Source organism: Carassius auratus, chromosome 44 (assembly GCF_003368295.1).
Source record: "Carassius auratus strain Wakin chromosome 44, ASM336829v1, whole genome shotgun sequence".
Taxonomy (NCBI): domain Eukaryota; kingdom Metazoa; phylum Chordata; class Actinopteri; order Cypriniformes; family Cyprinidae; genus Carassius; species Carassius auratus.
Genome location: NC_039286.1, coordinates 12,437,135 through 12,461,266, shown reverse-complemented (window position 1 = coordinate 12,461,266; position 24,132 = coordinate 12,437,135). Strand labels below are relative to the sequence as shown.

Below are 24,132 nucleotides of genomic sequence, written 5' to 3'. Positions count from 1 at the left end.
GCTTTTTTATTTATTTATTTATTTTAGTATTATATTATTAGTTATTCATTTTTTTTATAATTTGCATTTTCATTTTAATTTCAGTTAATTTATAAAAAAATTTAATTTTGAAGTCTATAGTTCCTGTTAATTTAATTTATTTTAATGCAAATAAGAAATACTTAAATTAAACAAGCTGAAATAAGCTACACACACACACACACTTATATATTTAAAATGTATCTAATACTATCTGTACTATATATATAATTTATTTCATTTCAAGTAATTCAAGTTCTTTATAGCTTTATAGTTTACTTTAATGTTGAAAGTTTTTTTTAATAGCTTGCAAACTGATTACAAATCACTAAATATACTTGAAATATTTACAATTATTCCTTAAGTTCAACATCCTCCAGCAGATCTGAATGTGTTTGCCTCTCAGAAATGTGCATTTTAACATAACGCTCAACTTGTCACAGCTTCAACCGCCTTAAAAATAGATCCAATTTGTGGTCCCATTTTAGACACAGTGCAATGATAATAAGCCTCCACACTTCAGATGAAAAAGGACAACAGATGTCAGTGTCAGAGATCTGATGGTGCTTTTTCAGTGAACCCGTGACAAACCATATTTCGTCTCCCTTCAAATGCTTTTGTTTTCATTTCAGTTCTCTCAGATTTGGCCTCTTGTCGGAATTCGGCCCTTGTTTTATTCATGACCCCCTACTTTACATCTCGGTGCCAGAAAATTGCCACTAGATGCAAAAGTGACACCATGCATGCATTTCTTTTCACCTAAAAGAAATAAATATCAGTACATGTTTTTTGTGGTTTTGATGATTTTGTTGGCTTTGTATGTTACTTTTTAATGAATGCATAATTACTCAAATGGAAATGTTAATACATGCACTTTACTGTCAAAAAAGGAAGTAATTTTTTTTAGGTCTTCAGCCTCAGAAGTGCATCTTAAAATACCCCCTATGTTGACAGCTCAGTATGCTTTGGAACAGAGACAAATGGTCTATGCATTGGTATAACAGTGTAAATGAATCTTTTATTTCATTTTCTCTACATCATGCATTTACAATGTGATGTACCATTGGTCCTCCTCCAGTATTACGTCTTCAAGGTATGTCACACTTTTGAGCAGAAGTCAGTTTCATGTATACCAAGCAAAAAACGGTACAAAGATGAAGAAATTAGTATTAAAAAGTAAATAACATAGGAAGAAACATATGCCGCAAGTCTCCTCTACATTTTTCCAATAAAAGCCCTTTCACATGATTCACGTTCAGTTCCCCAATGCATCAAAATCAATGCAGTGAAGCATCAAACTACAGCATTAAACCGCGTCCTCAGCAGGTGCAATCATTTTCTAAAATTAAGTAGTTTTTCTGTCCTCACTGAATGCAAAAATTCTGTGCAATGAGACACAATCACAGGCATTAACGATTGTATCTGAAAAACAAGATGGATGATAGACTGATGTGCATATCTGAATCTGGAACAAAGCATACCATGACATTCAGAGAAAAAGTTAGACATGCCTTTGATTCCTTTCTCCAATGCATCTAATCAAATGCTAGGACCTTCTGTTCTAAGATCAGATATTTTCACTATATCCACACTGCAACCTTGTCAAATCGCCCTTCAGTAAAACAATCAGCAAAGCTTTTCACGTGGAGGTAAAAGCATCGCAACGCATTGAAGCCGTGACACAAATCATGTGAAAAGGCCTTTAGAAAACAGGAAGAACAATTTGTTGTAGAAGACCCCCTGTACTTCATTAAATTCAGATTTTCCATTATCATTGTGCAGTAAAAACATCCCACTTGAGGCCAAGTAAACTCAAGTTAGGCAAAACCGAATGAAATGTTTCAAAGCAAAGTTATCGGTAGCTGGAAGAATGACAGACTTATAGACGAGTATTTCAGGCACTTAGAAAATCTCTCCCCCGTGTCCTTGGCTACAGCGTGCTTCACTTTCCCAGCACAATACAGCGTGTAGAACAACCGCAGTTAGACAAGGCAAAAGACTAGATAAGTACATTCAAACATGATTCTTTAAAGGGATTTCAGGTACCTTCCTACGCAAACGACAAGCTCTTTATCTACAGTGAATTCGGGTTAGCCTTCTCCTAATGTTCTTCTAAAGTTCTCCTAATGTTTCTGATGAACCGATGTTAAAGCCACGATCAAACGTCATTTATTATAACGGCACCAACTTTGGAATTTAATTACCGTTTAAAAAGTTTTTTAAAAAAGCACTTCACTGGATACACAACAATGAAGTTACAATAAAGAAACAACACTCATTCCACTCACAAAACTACCATATTATTTCCGATTAGTGGATATGGTACTATTACACATTCTGATGGCAATTTTATCCCCAATGATCCATGCTTTACATTTAACATTTCGTACCCCAATCTTGAATATATACGGTTTTATCTATAATAATACCATGTTTTGGATAATACCACTGAATTAAAACTACATTAGTATTACCAATTTGTGGACATGATACTAATATATTCTGATTTTATTCCCAATGATCAATGCTCTACATTTTACATTTGGTTACCCAATCTTGAATATGGTTGCATCCTTCATAATACCATTTGTTTTGGATATTACCATGGTACAAACCACGTTTGGACATTGCAATCATGGAAATACCACAGTATACTTAGATCAAGTGATTGCAATAATATATGAAAGCCATCTGAAACGTACTATACCACGGTACCACCGCAATCCATTTTCATAAGGGCCCTGATTTCCTCCAGAACTTGTTCCCATCATCCTGTTTTTAATTTCCTCTCTTCTCCTGCCGCCTTTCTATCCTCTAGCTCTCCTCGGGGCTTTGCTTTGCTGGACTCTGCAGTCAACCATAAGAATTATCCCAGTAACAGAGTGACAGCTGTAATTTTCCGCTTGCAACCGGGATGAATTACTTTGCAAACACAATAATATCACTGAGCGCCAATGGCCCTACCATCACAGCGCAAGGGGAAGCTGAAGATCCTCATCAGGAAGTATATTTTCTGTCCTGGACATCAAGAGTTGGATTCAGGGATGGAACCTTACGTTTACGAAAAAACACATTGGCCATCTCGTAGACTACACGATGACTAGCACAGGGCTCAGGAGCCTCTTTTTACGCACAGTGAGTTACGACATCGACAAAGAGCCTCACAAGTAACGTTACCGACAAAAGACTCAGATGGAGGTATCGACTACGTTCCTCGACTACAGTTCCGATAATCACGTGACACGCACCACACCAGCACTTCTGTGCTCTATGACTCAACAATTCACAATTTAATGTGCACGAGTTTTAACGCAAAAACAAACATTTAAAAAAAATGCACAGGATCACAATAATAGTTTTGGAATGTTGGAAGAAATGTCCCATCGTTACACTAATAAAGGGCACACCACGCCTTTTAAAGGTCTTAAAATGATTCGCGATTGTAGCTAATGTGCACATGCCTGGATTATCGTTTGTCATACAAAACTTGGTAGCATCAAAACATCGTAGGGTTTTTACAAATCATTGGAGTCTATCAACATTTGCACCTGAGATTTGAATTCTCAAAATACCTGTACTGGTCATTAGCGCCGCTTTATGATTGACGATCTGTTCCGACTGACTAGTTACAATAGAAAATGACTCATGTCAATGAGCCTGAAAACAAGTTCCTGCTCTAAAGATGGGATTGAACCACATGCGATTGTTTTAATGCCACCTGTACGTCACGTTTAAAAGACTCTATATCTCTCGTAAGGGCAAAGGGTTGGGAGTGTATCACAAATTGTTCTAAATACATACTCAGAAACAGGAAAGCACATTGGAAAAAGAGAAGACAGGTGTAGTACGCTAGACGACATTTATGATTCGTGTCATATTAATTAACATCCTGGTTTAAGGCCCGTTCAAGCTAAGAATGATAACTATAAAGATAACCATATTGTTCTGTATATCATAAGGGCATGCTGCAAGCTCTTTAGGGACAGATGTGTTCTAATTGCCTGTAGATGCTTTTATTATTCACCATGTGGAAAACACTGATTTAAAAGTGATTCCAACAATATAGCTACCCCATGCCGTTATCGTTGTAGCTGTGAAGCGAACTACCATATTCTCTTATAGTAAGCGTTATGGCTGCACGATTAATTGAAATGAAATCTAAATCACGATTAGATCGAAGCTGTGATTGTCAAGCATATCTTTCAGTGAAGCACGGTTCAGTGATCAGCTGTAAATCTCCATCCGAAGGCCAGAGGGCGCTCTCACGTGGAAACTACCCCCCGAAGAAGTAACCCAGGAAATGCAGCTCAATAAACAGAAGATTCAACTGCTTTCATTGATTCAACTGACTAATACCCTCGACTACAGCAATGCACGGTTTATCTGAGCTCTTATTATTAAAATATTAATTATAATGAAGTATATTTATAATGCAATGCCTATATCACTGCTTAGAGTTCTATGAAATATGGTGCGTGCCTAATTCTGTGTAAAAGCCACATCATCTCACAGAAGGATTTATTTCAAACACTCGGCTGATGTTATGAAGTGAGTTTGAGGTAAAAACATGTTATTAAATGTGGTATTTTCATTCAACGCTATGAAAACGTTGTCATTATTGCGAACAATTTCTTTGATTTAATAATTGTACGATTATATTGTCTGCAATTTTTATTTGGCCATAGCTTGTCAGTGAGCTATGGCTCTCTGTAGTAAGATTTACTACTAATCACAGAACCGGCTTTACTGACATGATGTGCATGATGATCACGTTCGATTAATCGTGCAGCCCTAGTTAGTGTTACAGTTATCATTCTTGGAGTGAATGGGCCTTCAGTCTTTAGGATCGTCTGATCTTTGTAATGTCACACAACCGTGCTGATGTCCTCCAGTTCGTCCGGTTTCTTGGGCTTGCTGGGAAGCGATTTCAGGTACTCAAGGTGTCGTCTTGCATCTTCTTGGTTCTGCCGTACATAGTACACAACATAAGAAATAACCATTGCGAACCAGCCAAACATGGTCACCAACATGGCGTAGTCGGTGGTCCGCTTGGCCAGGTTGCACAAGTCCGCATCCACGGCAAGGAACGGCTGGCCCTCTTGGTCCCTCAGCTCTGAACTACGGCACAGCACGCGCGTGGCGGCCTCATGGTTGTGGGCCATGCCACCCAGCGCCTGCTGCAGGGCGCAGTCGCAATGCCAAGGGTTGTTGTCCACCATCACACGTGCCTTCAACCGTGCGAATGCGTCCTTGTGCACGCTAGTGATTCGGTTGTGGGAAAGGTCCAGCACTTCCAGAGAGCCCTCCAAACCGACAAATGCCCCCTCGCCGAGGGTTTCCACAGCATTATGGGAGAGATTGAGCCTCCGAAGCATCCTCAATCCATGAAATATGCGATCGGGCACCAGAGATATGTGGTTTCGGTCCAGCTGCAGCAGCTGGGTGTCCAGGGGGACATCAGGTGGGATCTCCTTCAAGCGTGACAGACTACAGGAGACGTTGAGGCCGTGCGGTGGGCTTTCAGAGCGCTGACAGGTGCAACCCTTGGGACAGGTGCTGGCAGACGGAAAGCACAGGACCATGAGCACCAGGCTCTGCAGCAGCAGACACATGGGGATGGAGCGCGAAAGCCACAGGTCCAACGGCGTCATGCTGACAGGCAGTCAACATACTCGACGCCCTGGCCGTTCACGGGAGCCCCATAGTGGGACCGCGTCATCACCAAAAGCCGTGGGTCTCGTCAACTCTCATCGTCTGTTTGAGCCTGCGGAGGAAGAAGACACAGTGAATGCATACGCTAACAAGTCGACAAGCTAATTTATGGGTGGGAATGACACCTCTCTTCCATCACCTCTCGAAGAGAATGTGCCTCCGAACACAGGGAACATACAGATCTCAGAGAGCCTTCTCAGAGAAATTGACATCAGTGTAACACTAAGTGCTATGTGGCTTACTAAAGTCTGACAAAATCTAGCTTTGTCAGTGGATAATGTATGTACATTTCCATTGTTATGTTTTGGTGAATTCTAAGTAAATATAATGAAAATAACTGTTTGCTTACATCAGGAAATTGGTGCACATCTGAGTTACATTTATATATATATATATCTTTATTTGACCATCTAACTCGATCACTTTCTATTCTATTTTGATTCTACTTTATCTGTTTATCTTCTTTTTTACACAGTATATATTTATATATAGTATATTATATATATTATAATATAAAATCAGCATTAAATAAACCTTGGGCACTGAAATCATATTGTTTGATCACTAGTATTTACAATTTGTTAAATTAAAGCAGATGGGATTTCATATATGATTTGACAAACAGCACATATATTCAGACAGAATGAAATACAGTGGGCCTATAATAGAACGTACACAATTATTTGTGCATTTAGTAATCATAATTCATCATTAAAACCTTATGCTTTTTATGAAACTACATGCATACACAAATCACACATTCACCCACAGTTTTTTAGAAGCATTTAATCAACTACGACATCTTGTTGTTGTGCCTGACACATTTTGTTCTTATTGAATATAATAATACATTACATCATTGGATAGTTATTTATAAAAAAATATTTCCCTCCTTCAATAGCTTCAGTATAGGTATCTAAGGGATAATTTTCAGCCAATCAGGCATTATTGCAAATTCAGATCAATAGACCCACTAAACTACTTTAAGTTAAACAGATAGTCTGGCAAACTAAGCAGCGTCATGAAGACACATTGAGATATTACAGTTAAGGTCACCGAACATAAACCGGTTTTATTTCAGGCAGGGAGGGAGAGCTATAATTAACACACAGTAACACGTGCGGCTCACATACATACAGTACGTGACGCCAGTCACAGACTGATGTAAACAACTGAAAGGTGAGAGATAATAGCAGCTGGAAGTCTGTGTCACCAGCACATTTCTGAGCGTGCTGCATTTAGCGCACGGAAATATCAGCAGACTGATTTATCTGACAAAAACATGCTGGTTTACAGAGGCATGCACATCTGGACCTTTTGTCTTTGCATCATGCATTTGAAGCAGTTTCTAATATTAGAGCTGAAAGACAAATGCTGAAAAATCAATATTGATGTAAAAATAAGTATCCCAGGAGTCCTGACATGATGTGCTCAGTGATTGCTCACTGGAGCTGAGTTGAGTGTCTCTCTGTGTGTGTGTGTGTGTGTGTGTGTGTGTTTTGCCTGAGGCTCTTGAGGGCCAGTGTGGACTGACTGAATGACTCTCAGGCCCCTGTCCAGCTGCAGTAATGCGTGGATATGCCACATGGGTTTTATGATGGCAGATCTCATGTGCTTTGGTGCAAACTATTACAACTGACAGGCCATCACAGAAAACCAGAGAAAAAAAATGTGTCACTAAACTGTAAACAACAAACTACTCTGTGAAGTGAGATGAATTCTAGATGAATCCTAAATGCAATTAAACAATACAAATAGATCATATTACGACACGGCTCTCTGGAATGATTCTGATTGGTCAATTATGGCATTCAGCTGTCAAATCAAATGCATTTGTGCCCGCCTACTTTTACAGCTCTGGAAGGGTTTTTTTTCCACTCATGTTTTCCCAAAGGGATTTTAAAAAATGTCTCGGTTAAAGCATTGTGAGCCGTTAACCAAACTAAGCAGCTCAGAGGTGAATCACAACCTTACAAACTTTGATTTGAAGTAAAAAAAAAAAAAGTATCTTCAATGCGGAAAATAACTTCAATTTCCATGAATGCTTAATAAAATTAACTTTGGTTTTGCTACACTAACCATAGTTTAACCATGGTATTAGTAATAAAACTGGTTACACAGATGGCAATCAATCTGTCAAAAAACATGGTTACACTTTTACTATAATAAAACCATGTTTATGTTTCATAAGGGAAGCAAGTTATCAAAAAACAATGGAGAAATATAAACCTAAAAGAATTAAAGAAACAGTTTATTTTAAGTATATAAATATTGAAGTATTCTGACCAATTTGATTATGTCATTCATGTTCCCTGCTATCTTTTATGTACAATTGGCTCACTGCGACTCCTTGATTGGTGGGATTTCCTCTACAGCATTGTGGGTAATGTAGTTTTTCACCAAAACAATTATTTTAAAAATAAGTTGAAACAATGCAAGAGGATGGATTCAGCACAAGCATATTCTATCGATTAACAACCTCTGAGCTCACAGTAGATTTGTCTTTACAGGTTTAAGAGTTAACAGTAAAAATCAATTGTCTTATGGAAAAATGAATGGAATTTTTATTTCCAGAACCCGAGTATCAAACTATATGATGTATCCAAAGTAGTAATCTAATATAATAATTTAATCTTAAATCAATAATTCATGTCTATTTTTATGTTATTTGATATATTTAGCCGCCTCACGTCGGGTCCCGATCACACGCTCTGGGTTTATTCTGCCATTATGATGTGCTGATTGTATATTATCCCTCTTACTTATGAACCATCTGGGCTCTCCATCACCATTTGTTGTTTAAACACAAAACTGAATCTGATAGTTTGATGTTTATGGCATGAGTTCACCGTATAAAATAGTTTCACAAGATCTCAGACCAAGCCTTACTTTCTGTTTATTGAAATTACAACATTTCTATCTGTATCTTCTTGTGGGATATTATGTAGGCAACAATAAATTTATAAGTTGATACACAATTTTTACTAGACTATATTAAAATAAAAATATAAAAATATGGTTATATTAAAATTGCATATACTCTTAAATTACCAAAAATAGGTATATAATTTGATATACGTTTTAGTAAAGGAAATTTATATGGAGATTCAAATATTTTACAGTTAAAATATAATTATATTAAAATAAAAATATATGAAAATATGATTATATTAAAACTGTTAATATTGATAAATTACACAATTTACATAATTTTATATAATATAAATAAACAGTAATAGTAAAGGAAATAATAAAGTGATTCACACAAAAATATGATTATATTAAAATAAAAATGCACTAAAATTATTATATTAAAAATCGTTAAAGTACAAAAATGTAATTTATTATAAATATATTATAATATTACATAGAATTTATATATATATATATATATATATATATATATATATATATATATATATATATATATATATATATATTTATTATTTATGTTACAGCTTACCAAATAGGTTTTACTAAAGAATTATTTATATTATATATGTTGCTGTTAAAATGACTAATACAGAAGGGGCGGGGTTTAAGCAGACTTAAATGATTTGAGAAGTCTGTCATTTTACCATCCAGTTATGACCGCTTATTTATTTATATTATTATTTTTAAATAAACAAATGCGTTAAAGAATGATTCACCATAAGATAAAAAACATGCATTTGGAAAATTGTTAGTGTGACTTTTGAGTTCATGCCGACATTAAACATTTATTATAGGCTACTTCTATTCAAGATGCATGCTCTTAGACAACATGTATTAATATTGCATAAAACTTGCTTCTCTGGAGCTTTTTTTCTTCTTCTTCTAAGGATTTGCAGATATTGATTAGACACTGATTAAGAATGATGTAAAATGCATAAACAGTTGGCATTAAAGGATTGAGTACAGACAGTGCTCATCATGGAAGAATCATAATTAGACTGACATCAGGTTTTAATATTAAAACACATTGATCCAGATTAACAGCCAGAGCTTGGATCTAGGTCCCAGCTCTAAGAAAGCCAAACAGATTGTAAAGCTTTTACCATCATTACTATTGCCATCATCATAACACATTAAAGTTCATAATGTGAAGATTATGGAGCTGCGGGAAAGAAAGCATAATGGCTTTCTTGTGCTCGCAACGATTCATTTAATATAGCTTTGAATCAGTGCGAAAATATGTTTGGATGATAATTTATTTGACTTCCACATAAACAAGCAACGCCTGGTGGAGAAATTGTACAGATATTTCTTTTGATGCCTTTTATGTATGCAACACATGCATTTTACTTCTAACAGCAAAAAGAAGGAAAAAATATAGTGTTTAGACACTATTGCTCAGAATCTGAATCTGACTTTGAAGGCGCCTGGTGTCAAATATAATAATAATCCAATCAGATATTAGCAGCATCAGAGCTTTGATCCAATGAATGCATTATCTCTGATTGAATCCTAGTGTCTCTTGCATGAAATCTGACCCTTCCGGTGTGATCAAAGGGAACGTCACCTTCTTCCAGCAATTTCACAAGCAGACAGCATCTCAAAGGCAGGTCGAAATCAAAAAGCCAAGTGCTGAAAATAACTTTTTTTTTCCACTTGTAAAGCGGTGAAGACGTGATCGTACAGATACCGTAAACAGCCTAGCGAATGTGAAGCTTGATTGCATTCAGTAAACATGATTATTAGTTCCATTATGAGATGAATCGATGACTGCAAATAAGTTGCTCATGCATGGCTGGTTTAGATAAATCAGCTGCATTGCAAATCCAAACGACACAATAAAAGCCATCGATGACCTGTCAATTGCTATTCATGAGGTGCACATCATATGAAACGGAGGGTGCAATAATTCATTCACTCTCATACTAACATCATCTGACGCACGTAGACTATAATCCGTTAATTTCACATCATGTTCAGCATGCAAAATGCATATGTGACACAGACGAATGCATGTCAGTCTCTATGATGTGTGTTTATTTGTGGCTGAGCAACAGGCGACATGCGTTTGTCTCTTACCTGCGACAGAAACACTCATCGATCGCCGCATCCGTGACTCTCACATCCTCAGCGAATCATTCAAACATATGATGTGTCGCTCTCGCCCCTTATTTCATGTGAGCTCTCACATATTTGGAGATTGTTGCCTGATGTTCGTGCCAAAAGCCAGAGGAGTAACTGGGAGGGGTTCGATCGCGCCGTGATGATAGTGGCGTCTGAATCGCGAACCAATGGTTCTTTTAAACCGATTCCTTGTAGTGATTCAGTCGAGCCGATTCGCAGCGTTTATACCGCCACAGTCTTTGGGAGAAACTATGGCGGAAATAAAATTGTTTACAATATTAAGAATCGTATATGTTTTGGATCATGGTTGCTAATGAAACACCTGTTAGCACAAGCTCAAAATTGATTTTTCCAAGATGGTTTTAGACACTAAAATTAGTATAATAATAATAAAAAAGCATTTGACAAAATCTATGTAGCAACCGAATACTCCCCGCTAAAAATAAAAATCATTACAACAATAATAAAACATAACGTGGACTTCTATGTACACTTTTGGTGATCAAAACAATCGGAGACTGGCGGAACACTGAAACGATTCATCTGAACGAACCGATTCGCTAAAATGAATCGTCCTTCCTAAAATAGCGGATTCTCTCGGTAACGCGAGCGCAGTGTGGGTGCGTGTGTGTGTTTCCAGCCCTCTTTCTGTCATTTTCAGCTCGAAACAGTTAAAATGAGCCTTTTTCTCTTTAGGATCACACGTCAATATGAGAAATGTAATCGTTTTGAGACGCGTTTATGTACTAATATAAAAAGTACTGTCTTGGTACCATGGTAAAGTGATATGTGAGAGCTTTCAATGTCGAGAAGAGATTATAAATGTAATGAATTATCATTATCAATACCATTATTAGGGTATTGCATATGACTATAGATTAGAAAGTAAATTTTTGTGTAGAAAAAAACGTAAAATTTTAACCAAATTTATATTTATTTTTTTGCCATCATTGGCCAGGACAAAATATTCACTTCATTAAATACACGTTGGGGCATGTTGTCCTTGCATTAAATAGCCTATTTATATATGCATTTGTGATCCTGGACCACAAAAACAAGTGTCATTTTTTCAAAATTGAGATTTAAAGAGATAAATACACTTTCCATTGATGGTTTGTTAGAATCGGACACTATTTGACCGAGATACAACTATTTGAAAAATCAGGAATCTCAGGGTGCAAAAAAAATCTAAATACAGAGAAAATCGCCTTGTCCAAATGAAGTCCTTAGCAATGCATATTACTAATCAAAAATTAAGTTTTGATATATTTATGATAGGAAATTTACAAAATATCTTCATGACTTTAAAGAAAAATCTATCATTTTGACCCATACAAAGTATTTTTAGCTACTGCTACAAACATACCCCAGAGATTTAAGACTGCTACTGTGGTCCAATGGTCACATTTCGGCAGAACTTTACATTAACATAAGCTGATACCATTTTACCACCATAATACTTTATGTAAAAGGTGCTTTTCAGTGCTTTAAATGGGCCTTTCTAATGGATATGTTTTTCTATTTTTCAACATGCACATGACTGCAGTTTTCAATAAATTTGAGCTGAAAACAAGTAACTCAGCATAGTGTTTAAAATCTGAACAACTAGACTGAAGCTTCAAACTCCAGCCACGACTGGCACACGAGCGTCACGAATGTGCCCTACAAGAGGTTTTGAACATCAGGATACTCCAGGCTGACTCTGTATTAGAGTATTTTCATCTGCATCAGCTAAATGACACATTAGTAATATGAAACCACTCATGATCAATGATAATCACTTCAGCTCCACAGCTCAGTAACTGTTTTGATAGTTAGACTGTAAATAGCAGCAAGCGGCGTGTTTAATGCACGACGAGCTGTCTCAGTGCTCATTCAATGTCAGCGCGCCATACAAACCCAACAATTAGCAGCGCTGTCCTTGACAAACACTGACAGACAGTGATGAAGGCAGCTCATCCTTAGAGAATCTTGCATTGCACCAAATATCAATCACTGTAGTCAATTAGTCAACACAAAGGTGATCAAACGCCATCATGACAGCAAAACATCCATCAGCACCAAAAGAGCTGCTAGACAGCTGTTTGAACCAGTTGATCGTGCAAGCCGAGCTCTTAAAAACACAATAAATCAAAAACTCCAGCACAAAAGCTATTTTTTATTATCGTTTGCGAAAATAATTGAGTGTTTCATGCACCTTTCTCTTCTTTGTCAAAGCAAAAAGAGTGTTTTGTGACTCAGTAAATGGGTTTGTTTGTGACACACTCAAACTGCAGCTGCGGAATTGAGGCTTGATATGATTTTCAAGAACCAAATTAGCAGGTTGCCCATGTGGCATGCGATTTAGAGTTTACCCTTCATTCCGTGCAGCATTGATACATTGAATTTGATTGGCAAACAAACAAACAAACAAACCAAAGCAAGACAAAAGAACGGCAAACAAACCCAAACTGCTCCTTCATTAATTTGCAAAGGGACTGATTTGGAACAAGACATTTACATTGCTGCTTTTGAAAGGTCATGCTTTATGATGCTCATATGCATACTAAGTGGCTTATTACTTTGCAGCCAATAGGCATCTATGTGATGGTGTGACGGGGCGGCCGGTCATCAGTCTGTAACTACATCCAAATACAATCACTGCTGAATCGAGGTCACACACATCCATGTCAGTAAATTAGCCTAATTAGACCTAATAACAACACACATCATGCATCTCATATACATAGAGCAGTTGCACTCATGCATACATGAACATGCAATTTCTCTCTTTGGCTGTTTGGAATTACACCCACATTAAGCAGACTGCAGTATGCATGTCATGAATAGCATTGCACATTTTGTGTTATAACTGCATCTTCTGTCCCAGCTAACAAAAATGTGTGCTAAAAAATGTTTTGCTAAACTTTGCTTCGGAACATTCTCTGAATGCACAAAAGTCCAATGTTAACATTATGGAATTGTTACCTTTGAATGTTCTTTGAAAATTCTATAAGCAGTAGCATTCAACTAAAATGTATCAGAAAAAAAGTTTGATAAATGGTATGTAATGTTTTTGTGCTAGAACATTAATAAAAACCACATAACTTTGAAAGCACATTCTATTAATGTTACTGGAAGAACTTGCAAAAATATTGCAAAACACACTGCAAAAATATCTACATCTACATTTATATTATAACACATAATTATGTAGTGCCAAACCTGTCAGACAGTATTTTGCAGATAGTTGTTTCACAAAGAAAAGAAAGCGACAAATGATTTTTAAAATACAATTTAAAATGTGCATTTAAAAATTATTTATAAAATTACCATTTTACATTTTTATTTAATTATGTATTTAAAAGATTAAAGCAAAAAAAAAATGTATTTGTATTCTAATCTAATTAATAAATAACAGTTTTTTATTTGACTTAATTATTTTCCCTTTTTTTATGACAATCCTAGTCCTACATAATGTTTTGGCAGTAAACTGAAAAAAAGAAAATAAAAAATAAAGTTGATGTGGGATTAGCTTTAAAACACTTATCTTGCAGACAGTTTCACAAAGAAACACTAACTAGCACATATCATTGATTTTAAAATGCAAAATATACTCCAATAATCTTTGTATTATTTACTTGAAAAAATAATTTTCACAGTGTATTGTCAAAGTTCAGTGTTTTGGATTGTGGGATACAGTATCTCACAGTGTGCTCTGTTTTATCTGCACATGTTAATAGATGGCACTCGCTGAATTAATAAAAAGGCTACATGTGACAGCGATGTACTGTAGCACACTACTTTTTGAAGCATTTATTGTTGCATTCAGCAAACTGCTGTATCAATGCAATATCGTCATCACTCTGAATATAAGGTTTGGATCAATGTGTCCAACCAACATCTCTGCTGAGCGTTTTAATGGATGCATTTCTGATTATTATATTGCTGTAGAGATGCGATACATGCTTCTACTTCACCTGATGGCATGCACTCACCTCTGATAGATGCAATAAAATGCTCTGCATATTGCATTACCATTTCCAGACAATGTTTGCAACCTCCCTAAAGGAACATTTTCATCATGTAACGCGATTTAATTGTTTCAGATCTCATCCGACCCACTTTTGACCCCCGATCATTTACAATAGTCCTCTGTGGCTCTGATCTGACCTTTAAACTCAGTAAAAGGCCATGCTGATCAATGTAGAACATCAGCGATGTCACACGTATCTACTGCTCGAACCATCAATGAGGGAGATCACATGATAAAGTGTTATTTCAGTTTAAGTTCAGTTTAAGTTAACCAGCAAATTCTATGATGAAACAGCGGGGGTACAAAAAATACAAATTAGGTATAGTGAAATGGGTCCCCCAAAGAAGCTAAAAAGCCTATATGTGGGGGCCCATAGTTTATGAAAAAATAATAATAATAATAAAAAATAAAAAAAAGTGGTACGGACAAAGTACACATTTACCACCTGCAACCAGACGATGGTAAATGAACTGAAAGCATGCGAGAGCATACCAATTCAGACATAAAAATACATACATATACAATCATACATCCCAGTAGACCATGAAAAGACAGTTATATATTAAATATAGGTTGATAGATAATGTTTTTTTAGTTGTCTCTTAAAGTTGGAGATAGAGGGCAACACCTTAAGGCCATCGTCAATCCCATTCCAAATCTGCAGCCCCCTACAGACAACGCTCATACTGGCGCGAACACGTCTGCGATATTTTCCAGGTATGAGTGATTTGGTTCTGGTTTGGTAAGTGTGCTGGAGATAGGAACAAGGCTACTTAATCTAGAGTTCAGATTATTAACAATTTGAAACATAAATCAGGCATTATGATATTTATTTAGCTCAGTTAGTCTTAGTAACTCATAGCGATAAAACAGAGGGTGAGTAGGAAAATTTATCTCGGACCAGGACAGAGACCGTATGGCTTTCTTTTGTAATGACGCAAGGTTTTTAAGATGACTTGTGAAGGTGTTGCACCATATCACAGTAATTAAGATGTGGTTCAAAGAGAGTTTTATACAACAAGAGTAGAGCAGATAACGGAAGAACATGTCTAATCGTATAAAACAAGCCAACATACTTTGACAGTTTGATGCTCAATATGACATTTAAAGGTTAGAGATTCGTCAATGATGACCCCCAGGAATTTAGTGGAATGCACTCTTTTAATCAATTGGTTAATTTCAATATTATCAATATTTATTCTGACATCATCCATTGAGGAAAAATGGAAGAAGAAAGAAAGATATCTGTGTAATGGAATAATGCTACTGCTAATGGCAGGGTAGAATATAATATAATATAATATAATATAATATAATATAATATAATATAATATAATATAATATAATATAATATAATATAATATAATATAATATAATATAATAGGTGTTGTGCTAGTTACTAAGAAATAGTGTTACTAGTTACTTAATTCAAAAAGTAACTTAATTACTTTGTTGATTATTTACACCAAAAAGTAATGCATTACTGTTAAAAATAACTTTTTAGTAACTTTTTTAAAGAACTTTCTTTAATGTTCCCATTAATTCACTTTTATGCGTTATGGTCTATACAAACACATAGTAAAACAGAAAGTCATTTTAAACACTATTTTGATTAAGTCAGACCAGCACAAACTGAATATTGTATATCACAAGGATTTCTGAAATAAATAACAAAACGCCTGAATAATATATTCAGAATCAAAAACTAAAGTGGCTTCTGCATCATAAAAGCTGTTGTGTTGAGCCCTTAAAATGTTCCTTTCACAGCTTAAGTGTGAAAACTATCAACAATGGACAACATAACACAAAACATTTTGAAATAAATAAATGAAAGCAATCTGAATTACTCCGAATCAATTTCGAGAAACATACATACATACACACACACAAACAAACATATATATATATGTTTAAAAATGAAATCTATTATATCATTTAAGGAGCTGACTGAAAGCCTGCGACTCCACAGTAGAGACAGGCTGCATGTTTTAAACAATGTTCCACTTGTATGAGAAAAACATACATTGAATCACTTAAGACACTTTGAACTCCCGAACTGAGTCAAATGATTCACTCTCCGAACTGATTCAAATGATCCGCGATCCCGCTCCGAACTCCCAAACTGACTCAAATGATTCGCGAACCCGCTTTGAACTCCCGAAATGACTCCAATGATTCGCGAACCCGCTACGAATGCCCGAATTGATTCAAATGATCCGCGAAGCCGCTCCGAACTCCCGAACTGACTAAAATGATTCGCTATCCCGCACCGAACTCCCGAACTGATTCCGATCCCCAAACTGACTCAAATGATTCGCGATCCCGCTCCGAACTTCCTAACGGTCTCAAATGATTCGCGATCCCCAAACTGACTCAAATGATTCACAATCCCGCTCCGAGCTCCCGAACAGACTCAAATGATTCGCGATCCCCAAACTGACTCAAATGATTCACAATCCCGCTCCGAGCTCCCGAACAGACTCAAATGATTCGCGAACCCGCTCCGAACTCCCGAACTGATTAAAATGATTCACGCTCCGAACTCCCGAACTGACTCAAATGATTCACTCTCTGAACTGCCAAACTGACTCAAATGATTCGCGAACCCGCTTCGAACTCTCGAACTGATTCAAAAGCTCTTGCAGCAGCTCAACACTGGTTTTCTCTGAGGTGGTCGGATCACATCAGATTGTGGTCAATCTTGCAGATCATGACTTATATCTACTCTTCCTCTCCCTGCAGTTTGGTAATATAAAGATTCCTCCTCTGAACTCCTTTGAACTCCCACGTCTTCTGTGGGTTTTATTGTTCTGGGTTTGAATTTGGGCTCCTGGGGTCTCAAAAAAGAATCATTTTCAATCTCCAAGGTGAACGTTATGACAACACCAATGTTGTGCGAGTTACTAAGAAATAGTGTTACTATTAACTTAATTAAAAAAGTAACTCAATTACTTTGTTGATTATTTACATCAAAAAGTAATGCATTCCTGTTAAAAGTAACTTTTTAGCTACTTTTTTAGTGAACTTTCTTGAATGTTCCCATTAATGCGCTTTTATGCGTTATGGTCTATACAAACACGAAGTAAAACAGAAAGTTATTTTTAAACACTCACTGCTGCAAACAGGTTAGGCTGCACTTCTGTCAAAATTAATAATTTTTTTAAAAAGTAACGAACAATGCACCACATGGTAACGGTAACGGAGTTAATTTATTTAAAAAGTTATTCGTTACAGTATTAGTTACTGTCAAAAGTAACTGTGTTACAGTAACACGTTACTAATAACCCTTTACTGCCCAACACTGAATATAATATAATATAATATATATACACGTATGTTTCAAATGTAGTTTAAAACAATACTATGCAAGACTTCTGCCACATGATCTCACTATATTGGATGTTTATTTCAGCAAATGCAACCCATTTGTAATCTCAGAAATAAGTAAACATAATAAAATATGATGTTTTGATAGGATGCATTGGACAGAACCAGGGTTTATTATGCATATTTAATGTTTTGTGTTTGTTTTGCTTGCAAACGAATGCAGGAAAAGCTGTGGTGCAGTATACATTACTGATTGATAATTTTAAATTTTTTATTTTGTACAAAAATGTCTTAGTTATTGTCTTGCAGTTTGGTCAAACAATCACTAACGTAAGAGATGTTAAAAATCGTTGATTGATTTCCCGTTTGGTTCATTTCTCATGCTAGAAGTGGAAGGTCAAGTTAAGCGCACTGCATTGTGGAAAATGTTTCACATCAATAATCTTGGACAGCCCCCCCCAAGAAAAGTGTTCAAGTTCAGAACATTCTCATTAATAATTCTTCCTTTGAATTTGGTCTATTATAATTGTGTTCGATCTGGTTCACTGGACCCTATAATAGTGTATTATTGATGATGGCTCTTCTTAATGGAGTGGCAAGGTAAATGTCCACCATGTGTCCCAAAGCAACATTACAACGCTTCAAATGCTCTCAAGAAGAACCACTATTAGTAATGGATGCTGCACAAGTGCTCTTCCTGCATTAATCTGCAAGCAAAGTAAACACAAAAAACTCAATATGCATTACCATAATGTGAAATAATCATTGTAAACCTTGATTCAGTCCAAAACATCCCATCAAAACATTGTATTTTATTATGTAGGATCCTGTAAAATTAAATGTTCCATGAACAATATATATATATATATATATATATATATATATATATATATATATATATATATATATATATATATATATATATATATATAAATGAACAGCTTATTTGCCCATAATCCATATAACACTTCCTTTAGTGAAAACGTTCCATGGTCCTCTCGCATTAAAATGCACCCAAATTTTTATTTTGGACTGTTTTCACGTGTGCAGATTTCTCTCCTGATTCAGATGAGAAACCTTTTTTTTTTTCGCTGGAGAAAGCAATATTATGGAAAGAACTTATCTGAAGTTTAACATTTCTTGATGGATTTGTTTCTTAAAAACATGCATCTTTTGTCTTCTCCAGATGTGAATTGACAGACTGGATACTGGAGTCCTGTGGATTATTGTGATGTTTTTATCAGCTGTTTGGACTCTCATTCTGACGGCACCCATTCACTGCAGAGCATCCATTGGTGAACAAGTGATGCAATGCTGCTATTCTCCAAACCTGATGAAGAAACAAACTCATCCTGATCTTGAATGGCCTGAGGGTGTGTATATTTTAGGATTTTCTTTTTGTTTGTTTTTGTTTTTTGGGATGAACTACTTTAACTTTAGGTCTAGCATTGCTATCTAGTTGCTGACAAGCCCAAAAGAGTCAACTTGCAATTCTCAAAAATTCCTAAGGATGAGTGTTCATAACAGTGCAAACACAGCTAAATATCCATCTTCTGCAGAATAACATTCCTTCCCCTCTCTACAACCATCCCCTGGAGATCGTTCCCTCTCACGCTTCAAAAGGATGTCGAACTAAAATAAGGTGCTTCATTATAGAGTGCAAAAAAATAGTCATGCTTATGTGGCAATTAGAGCCGCTGGATAGCACAATTACCCATCTTTTTCACATTACGATTTAATCTCTCCCTCCTCTGAGAAGCATGCATCATTCAACGCTCTTTAAATGGAAATCAGAGTACTAATAACTGATGCTTTTGTCTCACCTACAGAACATGTGTCCATACGTTTGTGACACCCATCGAAGATTAGTCCACTGAGGCCATGGCACAATATAGTAGTATAACGAATACAGCTAATTTGGACCATCAAGAATCAAGAAATCAAATGCATTGTGGGATTGTGCCAAATATAGTTTTCTCTAAGTGTTATTTATTTTTGTAGATTTTATCCCTTTTTTAAAATACATTTTCAGTCTAAATATATTTATATTATCAAAAATGTATGTAAAAGTATATGTATTTTGAGAGATTTTAATTGAGTGAATGATTTTTCAAAATGAAAATGTTTTACATTTAGGTTTATAGCAGACGGTTTTATCCAAAGTAACAAATGAAGATCGCCACAAGCAATTTCTCATGGAGCAATAATGTTCAAAATACACAATGCCAGATTTAGTTTAATGCAGAGAAGAAGAGTAAGAAACTTATAAGAAAAACATATGACAAGATATAGCTTATAACTGAAAAACTTAATAATAAAGACAATAATAAAGAATTGAAACTATTTTTTTTTTATCTTTAATTTAATTATAAACTATCTTTAATAAGTAAAACTATTTAATTATTGCAACTTTTTCATTACATCTTTGTTGGTATTAAAGAAAGAAATCCCAAATATTTGGCTGTATTTTTGCTTGACAAGATAAATACCATTATTTTCATATCATTAAGATTCTATTGCGGTTTTTATTAATATTTTGAAGTATTTTTTTTACGGTTTAATTTTAATTTTGGTTAAAGTTTAATTAATTTGTTTTAATTAATTAATTATTCTTTTTACTTTCTTAAAATATGGCTATATATTTTTTATTAATTTCTATTTCAGTTGTGGAAGTGGAAATGGGAATTGTTTTTTTAAGTGTATCTTTTAAAAAATAAATTTTATATAATTATTTATTTCAGGTTGTTTCTACCACTGAATAAAAACAAAAATGGTAATTGCGGGGGTTCTTTTTGTCTCACAATTCTGACTTTTTCTCACAATTGCAAAATATAAAGTCATAACTGCAAGTTATAAAGTCAGAATTGTGAAATAATAAGTTGTAATTACCTTTTTTATTTTCTTTCATATAGACCAGATTAATACAGCATGCATACAGATGTTTAATTGACTGTGTGCAAATAATACTGTACATACAATACTGCAAAAGCACCATGAGTTGCATGAGGTTCTGAACAGACAGATTGTTAAATTGTTCCCGGTTTATCTCTGAATTGTGCGGTTTTCATCAGCCATCCGGACACTCTGTCATTTGTTTGTGGCAGGAACACACAGTGTCAGTGTAAAGGGAAAGTGAATGGAGAGATACACAAGGCTGACAGCGCACGAGGTGAAAAAGCCCTGGAGGATGAATGAGACTGATGCATTATTTTCAGGCCTGTTTGAATTGAATCAGCTGCTGGAGTCTGTGTGCTGGACAGAGCAGATCGACTGGACGACACAGTCACATGATGAAGCAGCTGCTCTGGATGATGTTATAGTTATTGATCATGAAGCTTCCCAGCATGACAAATCAATCCAGTCCAGGCCTGAGACTATATAAACATCACTACCTGCCATTATCTGTGCAATACAATATTATTAACTCAACCTCGCTATATAGCAAAATTTGGGGTTCAGAATGATTTTTTATGTTTTTGACAGGAGTTTCTTATGCTCATCAAGGCTGCATTTATTTGATCAAAAATCATATTGTGAAATGTTTTTACAATGTAAAAAAAAAAAATTTTTTCAATTTGAATATACATTAAAATCTATAAAATGTATTCCAGCATTTCATTATCATTACACTCCTTAGTCTTCAGTGTCATGATCATGATCCTTCAGAAATCATTCATTTATTATCAGTGCTGGAAATATTTTTTTGGAACCTGTGATAGTTTTTTTCAGGATTCTTTGATGAAAAAAAAGTTAAGAAGAGCATTTATTTAAAATCGAAACCTTCATCTTCCAGATGAAGGTGAAAGAGATTAACCTTCGAACCAGTGCAAGATAAGTTTGTAATCTCAAATTCTTGAATTTTGCAGCTTTACAATGACACTAATTCATTCAAGTCCCCCAAAAGCTGGTTGTCCATGTTAAATGAATGCATGAGAGGACAGGATAATACAGAGCTTCTCAATGGTGATTCGGTTCAGCACTGCAGCTGGAATTGCTAGTCAGTTCAGTTCTGAACATGGTAAGGATCGGTCTCGGCACGTTTAGGAGAGACTGAAAGCTCACTCTGCAAGCCTTTCATCAGCTGGACAAATCTAAAGGCATTTTGGATGCATTCATCAACTTTGGAAAGTCATGATCTGAACCCAATTATAAATCCTTGGTGATAAAGTTCTGGCTAGGAAACGCACTACAGTCAACAAATGAAGAAAGCGGTAGAAGACTGGACCAAAATTATTAATTAAATATTTAAGTCCAAATACATTTATATTTTCCAAAATTAATTGTAAACGTATTTTTATTTACCTCAAATTAACAAAGCATGGTTATATTTCATAGATATATCATTTATAAATATGATATATACTTCAATATTTTCAGTCTAAATGCATTTATAGCCTACTATCCAAAATATGTTTAAACAATTGTATTTACCTAAAATGTATTCATTCAAAACATAGCCAAAATATATTTCATAGTTATAAATTATAAATCTAATTTAGATCTAAGATATTCTCAATATGTTTTAGCTTCTTATAATTCCTCATATAATTATTGGGTTAGAATATATTTATAAAAAAATATATATTTATGGTCTTTTTTGTGTATTATCAAAGACTGCCTTATATTTGACCTTATATTCTGTCAATGAACTGCTTGCCCGTTTTACTTGAATTTATTTATTGGACTGAACACATTTATTCCCTTTTCCCTTTTTCATTCTAATCTGATATGTACTTTGTAGTTCGACTCCCTGTGTGTCTCTTTGCACTTTGGCAGGCATCAGCCGCTCACAGATCTCCAGTCTCTGCTAAACGCCCGCGGCTCCTGAGGGCTTTAAACCCAATCCAGAGCCTGTCTGAAGCTGCTGCCGCTCACAAAGACGCCAAATTCAATATGAGACATAAGGGAAGGAGACACAGCTGCAGCACAATCCTCAAGGTTTCACCGCCAAAATACAGACTATTGTTGCATCCTAATAGTGCAGTGTCAATGAGAAACTTCCCATCATGCATCAGCCGAAGAGATAAGACCACTCTCCAGCCTTGAGCTCATAGGCTGTAACCTCATTATACAAGCGTCTACAGCGAACACACTCTCCACAGATGCTGCCGAGACCAGAGGCAGTTTGTGCTGCTGTAACACACATTAGTGAAGAACAAACCCCCCTCAGGTGAGACAATTCATCTCAGTGAAGACACCTATAATCCAATAAGAGCTCCGTCCATCCATTCTCCTCCACTTATCCTGAAACAACATATGGGTTTGATTTAACATGACTTACAGGTGCATCTCAATAAATTAGAATGTCGTGGAAAAGTTCATTTATTTCATTTATTCAACTCAAATTGTGAAACTTGTGTATTAAATAAATTCAGTGCACACAGACTGTAGAAGTCTTTGGTTCTTTTAACTATGATGACTTTGGCTCACATTTAACAAAAACCCACCAATTCACTCAATCTCAACAAATTAGAATATTTCATAAGATTTTTAACTGTTGGCCTTCTGGAAAGTATATGTTCATTTACTGTAGAACATGTACTCAATACTTGGTAGGGGCTGCTTTTGCTTTAATTACTGCTTCAATTTGGCGTCCCTTATGAAACAAAAATATATTGCAGTATATTGGAAAATATCATGTAATATATTAGGCATATATTCTTATATATATTTATTTTTTCCAATATATTGCAATATATTGAAAGTGGCAATCATTTGTATATTTTGCAATATATTATATAATATATGTATCATTAATATATTATTAAATGTATTCAAATATATAATATATTAGAAAATAAAAAGGGAAAATAATATATTACAATATATGACAATATATTTAAAAAAATATATTGGTAAATATATTTTCCTTTCGTATGGGGTGGCATGGAGGAGATCAGTTTGTGGCGCCACAATCATCACAATTAAAAAGAACTGAAGACTTAAACAACTTTAGTTGTTAGCTTATTGCTTAAATTTACAGCAACATCGAACACAGCTCA

General features: G+C 35.3%; 1 protein-coding gene across 1 annotated transcript; it reads right to left on the bottom strand.

The window, feature by feature from the left end:
* Positions 1–1,016: 1,016 nt before the first annotated feature.
* LOC113062547 (leucine-rich repeat-containing protein 3B-like) lies at positions 1,017–10,930 on the bottom strand. Its single transcript, XM_026232458.1, has 2 exons — positions 10,744–10,930; positions 1,017–5,782 (listed from the first exon to the last, which is right to left on the bottom strand). The coding sequence occupies exon 2, from the start codon at positions 5,667–5,669 to the stop codon at positions 4,884–4,886; it is 786 nt and encodes a 261-aa protein (XP_026088243.1). The 5' UTR covers positions 5,670–5,782; positions 10,744–10,930; the 3' UTR covers positions 1,017–4,883.
* Between the last annotated feature and the right edge of the window lie 13,202 nt (positions 10,931–24,132).

Excerpts from the sequence above, each read along its gene's own strand:
- LOC113062547 (XM_026232458.1), bottom strand. The coding sequence starts at position 5,669 with ATGACGCCGTTGGACCTGTGGCTTTCGCGCTCCATCCCCATGTGTCTG.